Source organism: Palaemon carinicauda, chromosome 40, assembly GCF_036898095.1.
Source record: "Palaemon carinicauda isolate YSFRI2023 chromosome 40, ASM3689809v2, whole genome shotgun sequence".
NCBI lineage: Eukaryota > Metazoa > Arthropoda > Malacostraca > Decapoda > Palaemonidae > Palaemon > Palaemon carinicauda.
In genome coordinates, this window is record NC_090764.1 from 60,105,658 (window position 1) to 60,128,284 (window position 22,627).

General features: G+C 37.5%; 1 protein-coding gene across 2 annotated transcripts in view; it reads left to right on the forward strand.

Moving 5' to 3' along the window:
- The window catches only part of LOC137631805 (uncharacterized), a 70,534-nt gene extending 58,478 nt beyond the window's left edge, over positions 1-12,056 (forward strand). For both annotated transcript variants that reach the window (XM_068363789.1, XM_068363788.1), the window contains 2 exons: positions 5,556-8,343; positions 9,637-12,056. In XM_068363789.1, the coding sequence (XP_068219890.1) occupies positions 5,633-8,343; positions 9,637-9,823 (2,898 nt within the window). In that variant the 5' untranslated portion in view covers positions 5,556-5,632 and the 3' untranslated portion in view covers positions 9,824-12,056. The remainder of the gene's footprint in view (positions 1-5,555; positions 8,344-9,636) is intronic.
- Positions 12,057-22,627: the final 10,571 nt, after the last annotated feature.

Below are 22,627 nucleotides of genomic sequence, written 5' to 3' on the forward strand. Positions count from 1 at the left end.
ACGAACGAGATTACCTGTGGAACGGCTCCCCAGCTATTCTCCGCCCCTACACATCGAAGTGTTAACTCTATGTAGGGTGTAGATAGCTATGTGGCGCGTTAATACATACGTCCCCTGTTGATATACGATGTCTTAAAGGGAAACCTTTAGGATACTCGCTCCAGAAGTTAGAATTCTGTGATAACCTGTGGTTAAATTCTCTGGGAATATTTAGTAGTTATATACCCAAGGAAGCTACCAAAAAGGAACCTTCCATCAGGACGCCATGGCTTGAGCCCAAAAATGAATAGTACGCCGGAGTAGTACTGGGAGGGGATCTACCGGGTAACCTTGATAACGGCTCCCCTTCAAACTCGCCACTCTTCCCCCTCAAAGCGTAAACTCTATTCGGGGTAAAGATTGCCATGTGTCGTATCAAGAAATACGTCCCCTGATATTATGCGATATCCTTAAAAGTTATATTAAGGATATTCGCGCCAGGAGTTAGAATTCTGGAAACCTGTGGTTAATTCTCTGGGAGTATCACTGTAGCCAAATATCCCTTAGAAATCTGCCTAAAGGAACCTTCCATCGGGACGACATGGCTAACCCCAAAAATATTACGTTAAGTAATTATTGAGACGAATAAAAAATTGGGAGCAGTAATGCAAAGTAAAGTATATAGTTTAAAGATATGGATCTTCACCTTCGAAGAAGATATTCAATACAGTAATAAGTTGCTCACTAACACACCTTTTTTCAAGTTACTTACTCCTTTTAAAATATCGGGTATATTGTCCTGAGATTAAATACTGTATTCATAATAGAAAATCAAGTAAATGAGGGGGTAAAAATACGACAAGGTTTAATTAACCTAATCTTGATTTATTATACAAATTTACATTAAAATAAATGGACATCTGAACAATACAAAACGTAACAAAAAGAAATGCAAATTAATGAAAAATGTGGTTTAAGAGACTTGTGGTCTTCTGCAATAATTAATAATTGAAATTGGGTCAGCCACGTGGCCTGTGACCCCGAGACTCTAGTTTCAAAAGCAAAAACGAAATGCAAACCGGTACACATAATCCCACCGCACACAACCCAAAACATGTAAAAGCCAGTTAACCTAATCAAGTTAAAAGTTAATCTAAACTAAAAAATAGGGGAAAACTAACTGGACACATTTTTGTACCTGCACTCCTGGGAAGACAGTCCTTGTCCTCAAATGGCTTTTGACCGGATCGTTGCACAGTTGGCACTTTTGACTGGCTTACCCCAAGAATCCTCACTTTTGGTAGGTATGGTTTAACAGGCTCTTGTTCTTCCTTCTCTCCAACCTGCAGGACTCCTGTGTAAGGCAAATTTTGGGAAGTGGAGTGTGAGCCAGAGGTGTACGGATCTACTGACAGGCAGGTCAGTCGGTCACTACGGCTTTCGAACGAATGGGGCTAGGTTAGGGTCGTGCGGATTCACCTAGCTTTACCTTCCAAAACAGGTGAGAGTCTTGATGCGCCGGGTAATCCAGTGGAGGTGCCATATCGGGACTTTAGGACAGGACAATATATTATTGCAAGGAGTGCATAGGAGGCAGGATTTTGCATAAAATACTTTAGAGAAATCTTGCTGTTCTAAGGGAGTTTATATATACAATAATCCTACCTATTCTGGCTAGCTAAAAATTAATGAGTTAATGATCAATTAGCAATGGGCTGGTGCGATGGGCATAGGTCTACATCCTTAAAATTAACAAACCTTAATTGGTACTGAGAAATAAAAGCTGCATTAAAGTCGGTTGCATTAGTTTTAGGAAAGGACCAACATACGGCGGGGTAAGGCCTTTGCTGTGCGTATCTACTCTGTGACGTCACGAGCACTGGTCATGAGCATGGCGTACGCTGATCTTTCGGTAAATAAAACTTAATGTAGGAGAGAACGTTTAAGGGGTAGCTACAGTATTATTAAGAGAGACCCAAAAATACAAAAGGAAGAAGAGTGAAGATAATTCTTCACAACCAATGACTCATGCAAATTAACGAGTTACTTAAACAAAAACAATCAGTTTAAATGTTTTGTGTTACATGAGCAATTGTTAACAAAACACGCCCCAATCTATCGGCACTTTGCATCGCTAATACGCGTACACCAGAGCACAAGATTCAGAAAGCTGAAACAGTATTATCTATGGAGGATTGGTTGAGATGAAAGGTATAATATTACAGGGAAATGATGCGCATATTAGCTTAAATGAATAATTAAGGTATGACGAATGAATAATAAAGGTATAATAAATGAAGGTTAAAGGAAACAATGGAAAACTGTGGTGCGCAAAACTCAGGAATAACAGATGAAAATTAAAAAATGGAATTACGGGAATGATAAAAATGAGCGTGTGGTGCCGAAGCAGTATCTAGAACTCTCGTCCCAGAACACAACAATATTCTCGAGTTACAATTACATAAACATATAAGATGATTTTTTTTTATTATTATATTTACATCAACATACTTGAGTGAATAAGCACTTTTCAAAAGTTTTGTATTACAATATACATAAATGTAACGCACATTTAACGGGACATTTCCTCCACATCCAAAGTTCTCGTTACTCCACCAGGTTGTTTATCCACTTATCCTCTTATAACCGTTGGCAAACATGGATTGCTAAGATATACCGCCTAGGGGAATATACAGGGGAATATACCTGCGAATAAAACCTAACTGTCTGGTATATACAAGATAGTACTTGTTCGAAAGTAAAAATTCCCAAGTAAAACAAATCATGGAAAGGATAAATAGGAATAGAAAAGATAAATCGGCGTAAGGATGAATTTTCATAACCAGTTTTATTTGAAAAGCAGACCGTATGTAATTTATGATTTTGTCGCTTTAAATGTAATGAATATTTTCTTAGAAGAAATAAAATGTTTCTTAACAATAACCATGGAACAATGACACTATAAGGCTAAAACATTTATTAAAGTTTTAGGCGCCTGATTTATATCTCTGACAGTCAGCGGTTATGTAAATTTAGATATCAATAATATATACGATTAATTATAGTTATCCTTCTAATTACTTTTAGAATAATAAACAAGAATTTGTGAATTTGTATTTCATTACTTTTTTTTTTTTTTAGGTAAATGAGAAATTATGTTTATAGACCCAGTTATGATCGTTATTGCTTGTAGGCGTATAAGCCTAAATTGGATGTTTCAAATAAAATTGAGTAAGTTAATAGGAATTCTACCTGTTTGTAAATCTCTTGTATTTGTGTAAGTCAAGAAAAAAAATATGAGATTGATCTATTTCTATACTCACTTAAAGATAACCAAAATAAAAAAAAATATATATAATAATAATCAAATTAACTCTCATACATTTAAATGAAAGATTTTACAGAGTACCCTGGTGGTTTTTTTTTCCCTTAAGTATTTTTGTTACATTATCGTTATTGTTATGTTTTCTACATCCAAGCACTTATAAATTTAGACGGGATTAATTTATAAAAAGAATTCATAGCATTTTCCGATCGTTTAAAGATGAAACTATTGTCAGGAGTAGGCCTACATTTCATCACTACAGAACCTAAAGAGGAGCGTAAAAACCCACCCCTACGGCGGTTAGTGTCATCTATGCAATGCCAGTTTTAACCCTTTATTGACCTTAATTTCATGGTGCAACTGCCGAGATTTTCTCCAGATATGGCCCACATTTTATACATCCATTCCTAATGTTTCTGTTCAAAATGTCGAACTAGCATATCAATAATTTTACAGACTAGGATAAAAAAAGGCATCAATGTTCTGTGACGGGCTGAGAGAAAGGTTGTGACTTAAAGGCAAGTTGAAAACAACTGAGTGAGTTTATTGTAGAACACTCTCCTTTATATACAAAATCTCAAAGCAACAAGATATTTCATGTTGAAAATTCGACATTGTTACAGAGGAGAAAAGCAGACATGATTTTTCAGGTTCTTTTTAGTGCGAGGGGAGAGCGAAGATACAAGCACAATATGAACTATGTACGATCGTGTGACACACGGTTGGTACATGGCTCCCCTCCCTAAAAATGACATATTGAACATGTTAAATAGGTGCCCTAAATCTGGAGAGGCAGTAATAAAAACTGTGGCGATTAGTGGCAGTGAGTGGCTGTAGAAGTCGTTGGTTGAGGGGCGAGTGAGTGGTGGATGATGGGTAGCTTTGTTACTGCTCCGGCTCGTCACAGGGTAGGCGAGTGTGTCCTACGGCATTCATAGGCGTGTGTGTCCTACGGCATTCATAGGCCTACGGCATTCATAGGCGAGTGTGTCCTACGCCATTCATAGGCGAGTGTGTCCTACGCCATTCATAGGCGAGTGTGTCCTACGGCATTTATAGGCCTATGGCATTCATAGTGCATTCATAAGCGTGTATGTCCTACGGCATCCATAGGCATGTGTGTCCTACGGCATTCACGTCAGCTTCGGTTGAAGTTGAATAGGTGTCCTCTTCGTCAGGAGTGGAGGTGTTGATGGAGGTTTTGAAGGTCATAAAGTGGCTGTCCATAAGGGCACGAAGTAGGTTCACCTCACGAGGAGAGCCGTGTGCGGCAGGTTGCAGGCAAGTGATACTGGTCATTTTCCCGAGGTTGAGCGAAGCCCTTTGGTCCCCCAATGGTTGTTGAGAGAGCTGAAAAAGCGTTGCTATACGGGCGGCTGGCGATGGTGAGTACTGCTGCAGAAGGTATGCGTTGATGGCGTCATAGTAACGGTGAGAGGTGGGGGCGGGGGTGGAAGGCGGGAGGAGCGAGTCACTCCGGGGTCACCAATGTGACGGGCCGAGAGAAAGGTTGTGACTCAAAGGCAAGTTGAAAACAACTGAGTGAGTTTATTGTAGAACACTCTCCTTTATATACAAAATCTCAAAGCAAAAAGAATTTTCATGTTGAAAATTCGACACTGTTACAGAGGAGAAAAGCAGACATGATTTTTCAGGTTCTTTTTAGTGCGAGGGGAGAGCGAAGATATAAGCACAATATGAACTATGTACGATCGTGTGACACACGGTTGGTACAGTTCACTAAAGTAGAGAAGTAAAGGAAGAATAATTTTTTTCTATTTAATCCTTTGAAAACATAAGTCATATCTTGTTTGTAATTAACCAAGTAATTATTTGTTCTTTCTCGCATAAAAGATTTTATAAAAGTGTCTGAATTGTGTAAAACTATGAGGTCGTTACCAGGAGAACTGAATGAACCTTCTTCAGATTTTGTACTATTGTAATCCTCTGAAAATCTAATCCCTTCACACTTGATCTTCACTTATCAGTTACTACTTGAGGAGTCACTACCTTTTTATAAGAATATTGATTAGTATGTAGTTGACCAAATATTTAATTGACTAGTCAAGGATGAAAAACAGGCAAATAAGCATAGTAATAAAAAGTTATAAGTTATAACTTTACGAATATATTCTGATGGTAAGTTCAAATAGCTTTCAGAAAATTAAAAGAGTATGAAGTTGCAAATGGCATTTTTATGAAAAAACTGATGTTACTTAAAATTCAGTAATGTTGTTTCTCCTTTTTTCAGACATTGGAATACTGATGATGCTAAGGAGATACAATCATTAGCTACTGGACCTATGATAAATTTCACCGTATTTCATTATGGCAGATGCATACCCCAAATACTCAGATCTGGACCTGGAGTTTGCAAAGTTGCTAAAGTGTATTAATGTTGTTGGGAAAAAAGCTATGTGTGACATTGCAAAGAAAATATATTCCTGTCGAAAAATGAACACAAATAATGGCAGTAAGCCTCTTAGGAGTTTTATAGAAGAGAATAATATCCAAGCTGAATTTGAGGAGGAGGATTTCCTTCTTGACTGTAACATCACAAAAAGAGAATTTGATATACCGTTTGCATGCAGAATAATCAAAGTTGTATGCAACTGTGTTTATGAAGAATTAAGTAATCACTGTCAGAATAAAATAACTTTTATTGATCATATAGCAGACCACTTGTGCTTTGAATATAACAGAAATTTAACCCTCTCAAAAATCCAAACAACAGTGAAGTATTTAAAAGAATCGTTGAGTGTTATTTATGAAGGCCTTGCTAAGATTATAAACAAGGGTGTACCAAAAAGTCAAAGAGTCAATTTTAGTACTCAGGTCCAAAAAATGCAGGAATCCATTGAAAATATTACGAAGGGCAAAATGTCTGTGTCGACAAAGGCTCTAGAGGAGTTTAAAGAACAGCTTTTCTTCAAGATAGTACAGTCAGCAATGAGAGAAGTCCTTGAAATCTATGATAATCAAAAGAAATACAAAATTCTTGATCCTCGTACTTGGATTGATAGCAGTGAAGGAAACAGATTTGATTTAGATACAGTGTTTACTAGTCCTGAACTGACCCAAAACCAGAGCAAGATTAAAATGGACGAAATGCTTACTGTTCAAGCACTAAAGGGCGGTAAACAAGAGACTCCAGCCACATTAATTATAATAGGCGAAGCTGGGTCTGGAAAGACATCCCTGTGTCATTATATTGTCAACACCTGGACGAAAGAACAAGAAAATATTTCAGGCCTTTCTAAATTCCAACTATTACTTTTAGTAGAAATTCGAAGAACATCTGCATGTAGCCTTGAAGAGTTCTTGAAAACACAGTTGATGGTGGGTACCTTTAAAACTTTTGCCCCAAAAGATGTATTGAACGCATTAACCAAAATGAAAGTTCTTATTGTTGTTGATGGATATGATGAAGGCAATAAGAACTCTGATAAATTGTTGCATGATATTTTTAAAACATTCCAAAACAACAGAGTTATACTGACCTCTAGAACATGTACTCTTAACAAGGTTCTGAAAATAATTAGTAGGCATAATATCCAATCTCTCTCAATTGACTTGCATGGTTTTAACACTGTAAGCCGCAAGTGTTATATCACAAGAGTTTTTGGAGGACTCAAAGTCCCTCACAAAGGAATAAACGAGAATTGCGAAAGATTTCAAAAGTATATAGAAGGACGAGGACAAGTATTGAGAGAGCATTTGAATCTACCCCTAACAATAGCTTTATTGATAGTTCTATGGCTAGATGATCCAGAAAATGTGAATAATGTAACCACGGCAACCTCTTTATACCAAGAATTATTCAAACTTTTTCAGAAAAAACTGATGGAACGTTTAATTTCACAACGCAAATTCCAAAATGGAGAGAACTTGCCCCTTCTCTTAGAAAAAATTCTTCTCAAGTTAGGTGAACAAGCATGGCATATGTTGAAAGAATGTGCGGACTCAGAATTAACACACGAGTTTGGGGTGGAAATTAAAGAAGAATGTGACAAATATGGAATTGATTCAACAGAGTTCTTGTGTGCGTTTCTCAAGTGTGATATTGATCGGGATAGAGATTCTAAGCCAAATGTGTATTCGTTCCTGCATAGAACCCAGACTGAGTATGTTGCAGCCCTATTTTTAGCCGACCTTATTAATGGAGGAAAGACTGAGGCACTGCACCAAATTTCTAGTGAAGTAGAAAACTGGGAACAATATCAGCAACTGCTCCTTTACTTGACTGGCAACATGGCTCTTAGGAAAACCCTGATGGGATTAGAGGCAGAAATTTTAGAACTGATTGCTAGAGGTAATGTCGACTATTCTTATTATGCTTACTGGTGGAACTTGGTTTCTGAGAGCCTTATTAATTATGAAATTCATGAATTCCCGCACTACAGTATTCAATACAAAGATCTTGTTCACCCAGAGATAGGAAAAATCATTGCTCAGAATGAAAAATTTCTATCTAATTATGCTGTGTGGGAGCCAGATGACCGTAATATCGCCGCTGCTTTACGGTTAATTGCCCTAATTCCAGTTTGTGTGCAAACTTTGAAGATCGATATTCCAGAAAATATAGAACCCTTAGATATTTTAGATTTCATAGAAGCTATAGAAGACGTAGGGAAACACAGATTTAAAAGTCAAGGACAGATCGAAACTGAACTGAGACTGAGAAGACATATTCTACCAGGATGTATAAACTGCTCTGATAGGTTCCTCCGAGCAACACAAGGTTGGGCCAACCTTACAGTATTCGCTGGTTCCATAAGACACAGAATGGATTTGCGTAAGATATTCCCAAGGCTGAAAAATATTTCTTGCAAAATAACAACTCCTGAAGTTCTAAAATCTCTCAAAAATCTTGCCAAACATGTGAGAGTGTTGCGTATTACAATCGGATTTTCACAGGAGTGTTCTCCCAGTTCTCTACAAGTTCTAGGTTTTAAGGGAGAGCTTGAATTTACTTTTCATCATATCAAAGAGGAAAACGTCCAGTGGATGAAAGATGTTCTAATCAAGCTTACGGGAAGGTAAGTATATCAAAAATATTTATTTTGTGTTTAAATAAAAAAAAATCTTTGAAATTAATTTCTATGGGAGAACACTTCGTTTCATTGTAGTGATCATCAAGAAGAGCAATGCAGTTTTGACTACAGTATGTGCATAATTTAGATTTTTCTCTTGATACTCAGATAAATGTCTTCACTTATTCAAATGGGTTTACATCGTATGCACTCACCTGAAGAGTGGACAAAACGAATGAACAATCTCTCCCCCCATCTATATAATATAAAGTGTTACTTTAAACAATTATCAGTGTAGCTTACTATAGAGTAGACAAAACGAATGAACAATTTCTCCCCCTCTATATACAGTGTTACTTAAAACAGTTCTCAGTGTAGCCTACAATAGAGTAGACAAAACGAATAAACAATCTCTTCTCCCCTCCATACATGTTACCTAAACCAATTCTCAGTGTACTATGGAGTAGACAAAACGAATAAACAATCTCTTCTCCCCTCCATATATGTTACCTAAACCAATTCTCAGTGTACTATGGAGTAGACAAAACGAATAAACAATCTCTTCTCCCCTCCATATATGTTACCTAAACCAATTCTCAGTGTACTATGGAGTAGACAAAACGAATAAACAATCTCTTCTCCCCTCCCTATATGTTAGCTAAAACAATTCTCAGTGTACTATAGAGTAGACAAAACGAATGAACAATCTCTTACCCCCTCCATATACAGTGTTACCTAAAATAATTCTCAGTGTAGCCTGCTATTGAGTAGAGAAAACAAATCGACAATCTCTTCCCCCTCCATATATGTTACCTAAACCAATTCTCAGTGTACTGTAGAGTAGACCAAACAATTGAACGGTCTCTTATCCCCTCCATATATGTTGCCTAAACCAATTCTCAGTGTACTATAGAGTAGACAAAACAATTGAACAATCTCTTATCCCCTCCATATATGTTAACTAATACACATATGTTAACTAACACAATTCTTAGTGTACTGTAGTATAGAGTAGACAAAACGAACGAACAATCTTTCCCCTCCCCCTCCATATATGCCACCTAAAAGTTTCTCCTTCTCATGGGGCTAACATATACAGTAGCCTGGTGTATGAACAGAATTTATCTGTTTTCCCTGACATGTGACAGTTGCCATTACCAAGTGCTTTATTTCTTAAGAATACTAAACCTACGACAGCAAACATGCAATTCAAGCTGTCTTCCATTAATGTGAAGGTACATTTCATATCTGTAAGGTTTGAATGAAATTCATTTATGCCCGTTTCTTTACTCCCAACAGAGATGGTTTTGAATCACTGTACTTGGAGAATAGTGAACTGGATTATGGAACCCTCGAATTGCTAATACATAACTTAAACGGCCGCCTGCATAAAAGAATGCAAGTGAATAGAAATGGAGAACCTGATGAGAAAATAGAAGAAACACTTGTAAAAGGGGCTCACTTTCGTATGGAATGGAGCGATTGAGTTTTGTAAATGAGTCTATTTTAGAATTAAAAACATTTACATAATTACTCAGACTGGACCTGTAAACCTAGCTATACCTTGCCTACTTTCCTGTTTTCTTTCTTTAATCCTGCTATCCAACTTTCAATTTCATTACACAGCGATGGGTTCCCCAAGTTTTAACCCTACCAGAGCCCCAAGTCTTATGGCCCAAGTTTAATACATCTGACCATCTTAACTTCTCTAATAAATCAATTACATGTTCTTTTTCTGAAAGGCAAGATTTGTCACCCTTGAAGTTAGATGATACTAGTGTTATATCTGGTCCTTTTCCATTCATTTTTTTGCAACCTCTCTTGAACATTAATTTATGTGGTAATATCAGAATGAATTACCTGTTATGTAAAAATCTATCAAGAATTGAAGAATAGGATGAATATCAATCATTCACATTTAAGACATCAAATTACTGAAAATTAGGACCATTACTGAATTATCTTTATGTGCATAACATACTGTAGAATGTTTGACAATATGCTGAGGGCAAAATCTAAACCGATATTACAGAACTGCTCTTAAGGGTCGAGCTTCTTGTTGGTTCTGTATGATTCATTGTTAATATTAAAAAAGATAATTATTTCTGTGCCCTTATAACTATTTCTTTATTATATTTTGTTCTGACAAGGACCAGCATCATATGATTTGTTTGGTTACGAAGGACTGTGGACAATCTTCAGTTGTGAGTTATAGTGAAATTCATAACACTTACATTAATAAACTAGAAAGGGCACTCGGTAGAGTGCATAACTTCACCTATATCATATTGTATATTTCAAGAGAGACAATTGATTTTATGCATATTTTGGCACTAGTTTTATGCAAATCAGATAAAAATTGACCGCAATATAGCAAAATGACGTTTTTAACCTTTTCGTTGCCTTGACCTTTGACCCACTTTCTTCCAAAATCTAACCAAATTGTCCTTGGATCATCGCCAATCCTCCCACCAACTTTCATGAGATTCGGTCAAATAGTTTTGAGTTACGCAAATCCCAATGACACAGATAGACTTACAAATACATTAATACACAAACGTGGGTGGTGACATCACTATACTAGTATCGTGAATTTCACAAGATAGGCAATTAAATTATGCACATTTTGGCCCTGCTTTCATGCAAATCAGATAAAAAAATCGACCATGATATACCAAAAAGAATTTTTTTTACCTTTTCGTGACAGCATTAAACTTTTGACCCAATCACTCCAAAAACCTAATGAAATTGTCTTTGAATCTATCTGTATTGGAATCACAAATTTGAATAACTAAAAGGATTTATTCCTTCTGAAGAATATCGGGAACTGCTTACCGTATATCCATGGGCTAATATGTAATACCATAACGATCAAAGAATATGATATAGTTTTCAGGTGACTTAGCTATGTAAAAGCACACCAATTTCCCCATACCACTGACATCTGAAGAGGATTCCAATGTATTTAGAGAGATTACTACCGGTAGAGAGTTATTGGGTCCAATCATCCCACCAAATCTCTTGAGATTCGGTCAGATGGTTTTTGTGTTTTGTTATTCGTTTTTAAACCTTTTCGTGACTTTGGCCTTGACTTGAGATTAAATCACTCAATGTGTAATAAAGTTGTCATAATGACTAATCATCCCACCAAATTTCATGAGATTCGGTCAAATAGTTTTTCCGTTATGGGAGTCACAATGACACAGACAGACATACAAATACATAAATACACAAACGTGGGTAGTGACATCACTATATCATGTTGTATTTTGCAATATAGGACATTGTGAAGAACTTTCTTCACTCTTCTTCTTCACAGTCTATTTTTATATATACGTTGTTATTGCTCGTGACGTCACGGCGTGGGACGTGATTGCTCAATTGATTACCAAGCCTTTTGCTAGGCATTGCCTCTTGCATTGGCAGCCCGTAGACCGGAAATGTGAGTGATGACTCTTCCTTAAGTGAGTGTCTTGAGATAATTATCTTTTGTATTCATTATTTAACACCTTTAGTATTTTTGTACTTTTAAATTTTTTCTCTACTACAACTCAAGTCTGCTAGTCTAGGAGGTACATTTGTCCACACATGTAAACCCGATTTGATAATTACCTTTTAGTTTCCTTTTTTATTTTGTATGCCAGATTTTTAAGGTTAGGATTATCTATGTTCCCTGGAGTCACAAGATTGCTCCTTGTGTTCTAAATAAAATACTTTGTAAAACTCACAAGACAAAGTCTTTTAATCCTGTCCAAAACTAGAGATGGCATCTCAATACCACTGGCCTACGCATCTCGCTGCACTACTGTTGGGAAAAGGAAGCTGGTGGTTGACGACCTCAACCTAACCTCACAAAGTTCCAGACCGCACTACTGCAAGGTGGGTCAATTGCCTACCGTGAGTCAACTTCGTGCTCCTACTCATTCCCACTAGCCTGTCCCATTGTACATCAATGGATCCAGATTCCAGGAGCAGCAAGGGACATAATAGAAGCCTTGAGAAGTCGCAGAAATTGAGAAAAAGGCAGCAATCCCTGTAGGGAGGCAGATCAAGGATAGGGGTTAGTTGGAAGGGGCCATTGACTCCACTATTTATTATTATTATTATTATTATTATTATTATTATTATTATTATTATTATTATTATTATTATTATTATTATTAGCTAAGCTAGAACCCCTAGTTGGAAAAGCAAGATGCTATAAGCCCAAGGGCTCGAACAGGGAAAAAATAGCCCAGTTAGAAAAGGAAATAAGGAAATAAATAAATTATATAAGAAGTAATGAAAAATTAGAATAAAATATTAAAAATAAACATTAAAACAATAATTTCATATATGGACTATAAAAAGATTTATGTCAGCAAGTTAAAACTTTTGAAGTTCCACTGATTCAACTACCCGATTACGAAGGTCATTCCACAACTTGGTCACATCTGGAATAAAACTTCTAGAATACTATGCAGTATTGAGCTTCATGATGGAGAAGGCCTGACTATTAGATTTAACTCCATGCTTAGTATAACGAACAGGATGGAACTGTTAGGGAAGATCTGAATGTAAAGGATGGTCAGAATTATGGATAATCTTATGCAACATGCATAATGAACTAATTGGACGATGGTGCTAGAGATTAATATCTAGATCAGGAATAAGAAATTTGATAGACTGTAAGTTTCTGTCCAACATGTTAAGATGAGAATCAACAGCTGAAGACCAGGCAGGAGAACAATACTCAAAACAAGGTAGAATAAAAGAATTAAAAGACTTCTTCAGAATAGATTGATCACCAAAAATCTTAAAAGACCCAATAAGCCAATTTTTGGGCAATTGAAGAAGACAGAGATCTAATGTGTTTCTCAAAAGTAAATTTGCTGTCGAGAATGCCACCTAGAATTTTAATATTTATACTAAGTTAAAGAAACATTATCAATGCTGAGATCCGGATGTTGAGGAGCCACTGTCCTCGACCTACTTACAATCATACTTTGAGTTTTGTTAGGATTCAACTTCATACCCCATAATTTGCACCATGCACTAACTTTAGCTAGATCTCTATTAAGGGATTCAGCTACCCAAGATCTACATTCAGGAGATGGAATTGATGCAAAGAGAGTAGTGTCATCTGAATATGTAAAAAAAAAAAAAATTCTAGGCCAAACCACATTTCATGTGTATATAATAGGAAAAGTAATAGGCAAAGAACGCTACCTTGAGGAACCAAAGATAACACATTCCTATACTCGCTATGGAGCCCATCAACAATAACTCTTTGTGATCTATTACTTAAAAATTCAATAATGATGTCAAGAAACGACCCACCCACTCCAAACTGTTTGAGTTTAAAAACGACGGCCTCATGGTTAACACGATCAAAGACAGCAGCAAAATCAAGGCCTAGTGAGATGGAACTCAAGATCAACATTCGACATGGGCGCCAAGGATCAATAATCTTGTGAATTTAGTTAATGACCATTCCCCTTTTAGATGATTTTTCATTTGGCTCCAAGTAAAGTTTAGGTAACGTTCTGTCATTACATTTTTTTCCGGCTGTGTGCATGGAATTCAATGTAATTTTGTTTTATTTAAGGGTAATTGTCTCATGTCACTGACCATGTCTTTGTACCTCACAGTAGCCTACTGGCTAGGTAGGGACAAGATTTGCTATAAGATTTTGATTCTATTTATTCTGTTTGAAGGTTAATTCCACGTGTTTATTTGGTCTATTGTTTTCAGTGTTCATTTGTATTGTTAATTGTGGTTAACATTTCATTTACTAATTTTGCCATTTGAAGAAGTCATTATTGAGTTACTCTGGTTTTTTATTACTCTGGTAATAAAAAAAAATTAGAATAGATTACATACATTGGTATCTTTAATCTCTAAATTGAAGATTGCATATAAACAAGCCAATAATTTAGTGCGGGTTAGTTGAAGCCAAGACATTGAAGAGAGTAATCTACTGTAGGCATGGGTAAGTTGGTATAAGCGAGTGTATGCTTCCTTAATTTACTGCTTTCAAGGTGGAAATCCCCATTTTACTTTATTTAAATACACCACTGCTCCTATCCATTGCCTTTGTCTATATCAACGTAAATGCCAGTCCAGCATCTCGCTGGGGTCACTAGGGTGGATTCAAAATAAAACCTAAGAGTGTAGATGGCCTTAGAATGACAAAGCCAAGGTAGACCATCAATTAATTACTTAGCCGCTTGTAGAGTTTTTAGGTCTCTGAACAGATAACACTATCCTATTAGAGTGAAGGTTTGTGAACTGCATCACCAAAGATATTGACAGGGTGCTGTGCCCTTGAGTGTTAGTGCTCCTAACCTCCCCTGTTGATCTGTGTTGCTTGTTGTAAAGAGATTTACCCAGACTGAGGTCCCGCTCATCTTTAACAAAAATAGATTCTCTACAGCAATTGAATTATGCACATTATGGCACTGCTTTCATGCAAATCATTTTTTTTACCTTTTCGTGACCTTGCCCTTAAACATCTGATCTAATCACTTCCAAAATCTAATGAAATTGTCTTTGAATCTGTCTTCATCTGCATCATAAGTTTAAATGATTTAAAGGATTTACTCCTCCTGAAGAATGTCGGGAAGGGCTTACTGTACATCCCTGGGCTAGTATGTTATACCATAACTGTCAAAGAATATGATATAATTTTCAGGTGACTTAGCTATGTAAAAGCACACCCATTACCCCATACCACTGACATCTGAAGAGGATTCCAATGTATTAAGAGAGATAACTACCGGTAGAGAGTTATTGTGTCCAATCATCCCACCAAATCTCTTGAGATTCGGTCAAATGGTTTTTGTGTTTTGTGATCCGTTTTTTACCTTTGGCCTTGCCCTTGACTTTAGACCCAATCACTCTCAAAATGTATTAAAATTGAACTTGGATCATTGCCATTCATCTCACCAAATTTTATGAGATTCTGTCAAATAGTTTTTGAGTTATACGACTCATAAACACACGCAGGCAGGCATACATAGGCCTATTAAAGAAAAAAAAAAAGAAAAAAAAACATATCTTTCGCTGCAACGAAGTTAGTGAAGGTAAAATTAATTCGTTTATTATGTTCAAAATTTTTATTATTATTATTATTATTATTATTATTATTATTATTATTATTATTATTATTATATTATTATTATTATTAGTACTACTACTACTACTACTACTACTACTACTACTACTACTACTACTTACTAAGCTATAACTCTAGTTGGAAAAGCAGGATGCTATAATCCTAGGCGTTCCAACAGTGAGGAAAGAAAACAAGGAAAAATAAAATATGTTAAGACAGTAACAATATTAAAATCAATATTTCCTATATAAACTATAAAAGGTTTAACAAAACTAGAGGAAGAGAAATAACATCAAATAGTGGGCTCAAGTGTACCCTCAAGCAATAGAACTCTAACTCAAAACAGCGGAAGACCATGGTACAAGGGCTATGGCACCACCCAAGACTATAGAACAATGGTTTGATTTTGGAGTGTCGTTCTCCTAGAAGAGCAGCTTACGATAGCTAAAGAGTCTCCTCTACCCTTACCAAGAGGAAAGTGGCCACTGAACAATTACAGTGGAATAGTTAACCCCTTGGGAGAAGAAGAATTGTTTGATAATTTGTGTTGTCAAGTGTATGAGGACAGAGGGGAATATGTAAAGAATAGGCCAGACTATTCCGTGTATGTGTAGGCAAAGCAAAAATAAACCGTGTCCAGAGAGAAGAATCCAATGTAGGACTGTCTGCCCAATCAAAGAACCCCACAGCACTCTAGCGGTAGTATCTCAATTGGTAAAGCTTCTATAAGAATGGTTACAAAATAGTCTTTATTATTAGAGAAATGTATTAAAAAAGAAACACAAAACTACTTCAAGAATGAATAGGCTCCTCTTTACAGCATATTTATATCATAATTCTAAATACTATTGGAATTTTCCCTTTTTCTTGGTAAAATTATCTGTGTTGTGGTTTACTTTCTTCAAGTTTGACAATGAAACTAAATTTTACAGACTATTTTCTGAGTTGAAGCATTTTATACACTTTTTCCTTGTTATCTCCGAAACCAATCCCTGGAGGTATGCAGCGTTCATGCCCATGATGAATGGGAAACTCTACATCTCAAAGAAGATGGGGGCCATCCCCCTCGACGATATTCAATTTTGGCCAAACCTTTCGGCTTACCCAGAATGTTTCATCCGGTTGAAGATTGAGCCGGCGTCTAAGGAAGAGACGGAACCTAAGGAGGTCATGGTTTTTGAGCATGACATGGCACAGGCTCTCTTGACGAGTAGCCTGAAGAAGGCAGGTGATACGAATTCTAGCGTTTCTACGTTGAACAAGAAGCACCCTACTTTTCTTGCTCCTTCATCCAGAGCTTTCCCCTCCACGTCGAAAGCTCTCCACTGTGTGCTAAAGGTGGTTGATGCAGGCAAACCATGTCCTTCGCTGGAGGAGTGTAGGCCACTGTCTCTGGCTTTGCCCACGGGCGAGAAGCATTGGAATGAGGTCCATCTAACCTTCTCGGTCGCAAAGCTCGACGCGGACATCACAGGACAGCAGTTCAATGAGAACCTCCCGAAGCTGTCGGACTTTCTCCTGAGAAGAGAACAAAGACAAAAGAGAGACTAGCCGCCTCTCTGCCCCTCCAGAACTGCATGGAGATGTGTGCAGGCATTGCAAGCACCCCAGACATATATACAGCCCTAGCCAAGATGCACATGGCTACATTGGTCAAGGGCTTGTACGCTTTTGTGAAGGCTAGGAGGCCCTGCAGAGAGTTTGTGTTTGCCAATGCAACGGTCAAACACGAGCCCAGGAAGTTGATCACTTCCTGCATCTGGGGCAAGGACCTCTTCCCATAGGAAGCAGTCCAAGAGGTAGTCGACAAAGCCGCCACGGAGAATAGGAACCTTCTCCAAATGTGGGGCATCTCTGCTAAGAGAAAATCTTCCCCTGATGCTGGTCCCCAACCTAAGAGGAAGACGAAGAAGCCAAGACTGCCTCCTCGACCTGTGCAACATCCTACGGTAACCATGACCACGGTGCCCCAAATGGCTGCTCAGCCGCAAACCACTTCCCAGGTGGTGCCTCAACAGCTGGTAGTTCAGTCACCACCCTTTAACCCAGGTTTTGAGAGGCACACCACTACCTTTCGCCCGAAAGGTAGAGGATCTAAGCAAGGCTCCTCAAGAAACCCCTCAAGAGGTAGAGGAGGACGTGGTCAAGGTAGCAAACCCTCCGGATCATCCAAGCAATGAGATGATCCAGGTAGGAGGAAGACTTCTCCACTTTCGGGATCGTTGGACCTTCGATCCCTAGGCCCACAGCCTAATCAAGAATGGACTAGGATGGAAATGAAACAGATCTCCACCTTCATTTCCTCAATTCTTCCAACACTCCACCCCCTTACTGGAAGAATATACCTTAGAACTCTTGAACAAAAAGGTTATAAGGGAAGCAAAGTCCATCAAATTCCAGGGAAGGCTGTTTTGTGTTCCCAAAAGGGACTCGGACAAACTCAGAGTCATTCTAGATTTGTCTCCACTCAACAAGTTCATCGAGAACAACAAGTTCCGGATGTTAACCTTACAACACATAAGGACCCTGTTACCGAAAGGGGCGTACACAGTCTCAATAGACCTGGCAGATGCTTACCGGCACCTTTCAGTCAGCCACCCCTCTCCTCATACCTAGGATTCAAGCTACGGAAGACAAATTATGTCTTCAGAGCCATGCCCTTTGGACTAAACATAGCCCCAAGGATTTTCACAAAACTTGCAGACACAGTCGTACAACAGCTACGCTTAGAAGGCGTTCAGGTAGCAGCATACCTTGACGACTGGCTGGTGTGGGCAGCATCCAAGACAGCCACAAAGGTGATCCAGTTCCTGGAGCATCTGGGGTTCAAGATCAACTACAAGAAGTCTCGCCTCTCTCAGGCTCAAGTGTATCAATGGTTGGGAATCCATTGGAACTTGCAGTAACACCGCCTCTCCATTCCACCAAAGAAGAGGAGAGAGATTGCGGGTTCTGTCAAGAGACTACTGAAATCCAACAGGATTTCAAGACGCTAACAGGAAAGAGTACTGGGCTCTCTCCAGTTCGCAGCAGTAACAGACCCAGTGCTAAGAGCACAGCTAAAAGATGCTTCAGGAGTCTGGAGAAGATACGCATCAAACGCTGGAAGAGATAAACAGAGACCGACACCGACCTTACTGCGATCGCTTCTGAGGCCGTGGTCAAAGGTCAAGAGCCTAGCAAGGACTATTCCCTTATAACCACCTCAACCTTCGGTAGTCATCCACAAGGATGCCTCAACGGAAGGATGTGGAGATCATTCCCATCAAAGGAAAGCCCAAGGTACCTGGTCATCCCTGTTCAAGACCTTTCACATCAACATTCTTGAGGCCATGGCAGTCCTCCTAACATTGAAAAAGCTATCCCTGTTATGTATTATTGTAATGTACTATATTATTTCAAGTGTTGCAGGTATTGCGCAACATTGCATCATATTGCATGAATAAGACATGTTATGCTTTATACATAAGAGTAATGATTTGTTTTGGTATTAGGATTCAAACATTTGTTGGTTACCTCAGAGATAGGATGTGATTCTTTATAGTTTTATGCTGGAGTGGGATTTAAGTCTTTTCAGAGCGATGCTCTTTTGTTTAGCAATGTTTTGGTTTGTCAGATTGTGTAGGACGCTCCATATACACTTGGGAGTTAGCTGTCACAGAGTAAACATTATAATGTAGTCTTTTATACATTAAATGTATTTTATAGAATACCAACGTCTTATTACCCATCAAGCCAAAATCGACAACGTCAGATGGGATCAGCTGAGAAATAATTACTAACAATTGTTCATCTATGGTTCCAGGTAATTATTATGGTTAATAGAACTTCCTACCTAAGCATCAATATCGAACATTTGACAACGTCTGTTGGGATCAGCTGAGAAATAATTACTAACAATTGTTCATCTATGTTCCAGGTAATTATTATGGTTAATAGAACTTCCTACCTAAGCATCAATATCGAACATTTGGCGACGTAAAGGACGACGGACAAGCAGGGAGAAACATTGGACCCTACGCACAAGGACGGCCAGCACAAGAGAAGGTCGTTTGTACATAAGGGGACAAGAGTAAAATCGCCCAATGAAGATTTTACCAGCAGCAGAATAGGAATTTCATCAAATACACAAAAGGGTGAAATTTAAAGTTGGGTAGGTAGGAAGTACACTTGTGACTGCAGAACAGTAGCTTAACCTACCACAGTTATTAAGGTAAGCAAACAAAATGCCTTTTAACATCGAGCACCCCCCAGGTTTCAGCATCACTGCTGAGCCAAATTCTGTTGCAACACGATGGCAACAGTGGTGTGAGGAATTTAAGATTTATTTAGAAGAATTAGAGAACATGAAGGATGCACAAAAGAAGGCATTATTACTTCATACAGCAGGTAGGGAAGTTCGGGAAGTGTTTAAGACTTTGCAGCCTACAGATGACACAAGTGAAGCTGCAATTAAGGCTCTTACCACATATTTTGCTCCTCAGGTCAATAAATTTTTTGAAAGATACCAGTTTTCAGCGCAAGCTTATCAGAAAGAAAATGAAAGTTTAGATGCATTTGTGACTAGACTAAAGAATTTAGCCGTTTCATGTGAATTTCTAGAGTTAGAAAATGTTATCATAGATCAAGTAATTGCACATTGCACATCAGAAGAGCTAAGAAAGAAATTATTGCAAGATAAAGATTTAACATTAGAAAAGGTATTGATAACAGGCAGAGCTTTAGAAACATCAAATAGGCAAAGTAACATAATAGGTAGTTCTACAAGCAATAGAATGGAAAATTCTAAAATTAATACAGTAGGTTCTAAGTGGAAAACCAATGAGAATCAGAGAAGGAATATGTCAAAGCCTAGTCATAGAAAAGTGCCTAACACTAATGTTCATAAATATCAGAATCAGGCTTATACACAGAAACAACAGGAAAAACCCAAGTGTTTTAGGTGTGGTAAAACTGATCATCTTGCATACGAAGCAAAGAAATGCCCTGCTACTGGACAGACATGCCAGAATTGCAGAAAGCTGGGTCATTTTGCAACTGCTTGTAGATTTCCTAAACAGTACGCAAAGAAAATAAATGCTACAGTTGATACTATGGGTCAAGAGAATAATAAGGAAAATGTTCATGATAATCAGGTTAGTTCAGAAACTGATTTTGCCTTTCGCATAAACTCAGTCAACAAAGGTGCAGAGAAACATATCATGGTAGAAGTAATCATAAATGGTAAACCAATTTTGATGCAAGTTGACACAGCAGCCGATGTATCAATTATGTCTGAGAAAATGGCTAAAAGCATTCCTAATTTGTTATTAGAAGGTACAAATAGAGTTTTGAAAAGTTATAATGGTTTTGATATTCAGGTAATAGGTGCTTCGAATGTAGAAGTACAGTACAAAGAACAGAAATTAGAGAGAATGCCATTAACAGTAGTAAAAGGTAATGGACAAACTTTGCTAGGTTTAGATTGGCTACAGTATTTGAAGTTAGATTGGCCTAGTATTTTGAAGGTTGCAGGTAGACAAGATGAAAACAAAAATGAAATGTCTATGGATGATATTATATCAGAGTTTCAAGACGTATTTGAAGATAAAATAGGTACAATAAAGAACGCAAAGGCAATTTTAGTTATGAAACCTGACAGTTCTCCTGACAGTTCTCCTAGATTTTTTGCTCCGAGACCAGTACCGTATGCATTGAAAAGTGCAGTTGAAACAGAAATCAGGAGATTAGAAAGTGAAGGTTCTTGGGAAAAGGTTACATATTCAGATTGGGCTACACCATTAGTTCCTATTGTGAAGGAAAGTGGACAGGTTAGGTTATGTGGAGATTACAAAGTAACGTTAAATCCACAACTGCAAGTAGCTCAACATCCCTTACCAAATCCGAAGGACATGTTTGCAACTATGTCAGGATGCAGTGTTTTTTCTAAATTAGATTTAAGACAAGCATTTCAACAGCTTCCCATGGATGAAACTTCACAAGAATTATGTACAGTAAATACATCCTTAGGTTTGTTTAGGCCTAAGAGATTACCTTATGGAGTTGCAAGTAGTCCAGCTATATGGCAACAAACTATGGATAAGATTTTTTCAGGAATGCAAGGTGTATTAATTTTTATAGATGATATTTTAATTGCGGGTAAAGACACAAGAGAACATAGAGAAAGATTGCGGACAGTTCTGAAGAAGTTGAAGGAACATAATATTAGAGTAAATAAGAACAAATGTATTTTAGAAGTTGATTCAGTGGAATACTTAGGTTTTGTAATAAATGGCAAGGGTATTCACAAAACTAAAGAGAAGATTAAAGCTGTACAATCAACAAAAGTGCCAGAAAATGTTAAGGAATTACAATCATTTCTAGGTTTAGTAACATTTTATGGGAATTTCATTCAGAATTTGTCTACAATTGCACATCCATTGTATAATTTGTTGAATAAGGGTGTAGAATGGAAGTGGACAAAAGAGTGTCAGGAATCTTTTGAAAGAATCAAGCAGGAAATAACATCACCTACATTCTTAGTACATTATCAAATGGATTTACCAGTTAAATTAGTATGTGATGCATCAAACATAGGTTTAGGTGCAGTATTATCTCATGTAATGCCAGATGGAACAGAAAAACCAATTGCATTCACTTCTAGAGTATTGAATAAGGCAGAAAGGAATTACTCTCAAATAGAAAAGGAAGGTTTAGCATTAGTTTATGGAGTTAAAAAATTCCATATGTATCTGTATGGTAGGAAAAGGTTCACACTTGTTACAGATCATAAACCTTTATTAGCAATATTGGGTCCAAAAGCAAGTTTACCTACGTTGGTGGCTGCAAGACTACAACGTTGGGCAGTTACGTTAGCAACGTACCACTATGATATAGAATACCGTCCAACATCAAATATGGGTAATGCAGATGCTTTATCCAGATTACCCGTAGACAAAGCTCCAGAAGAGTATGATGACAGTGTTCTGTTAATTTCTGTATATGATGTACCAATAACTGCAAAAGATGTAGCACACAGTACCAAGCAAGACCCAGTACTTAGTAAGGTTTTGGAGAGTTTAAAGACAGGTAGAGACTTATGTGGAAAGGAGGAAAATTGTAAACCGTATAAGGATATATGGTATGAACTGAGTGTGACACAAGGAATAGTGATGAGAGGTTCCAGGGTAGTTATTCCTAATTCACTGATAAATA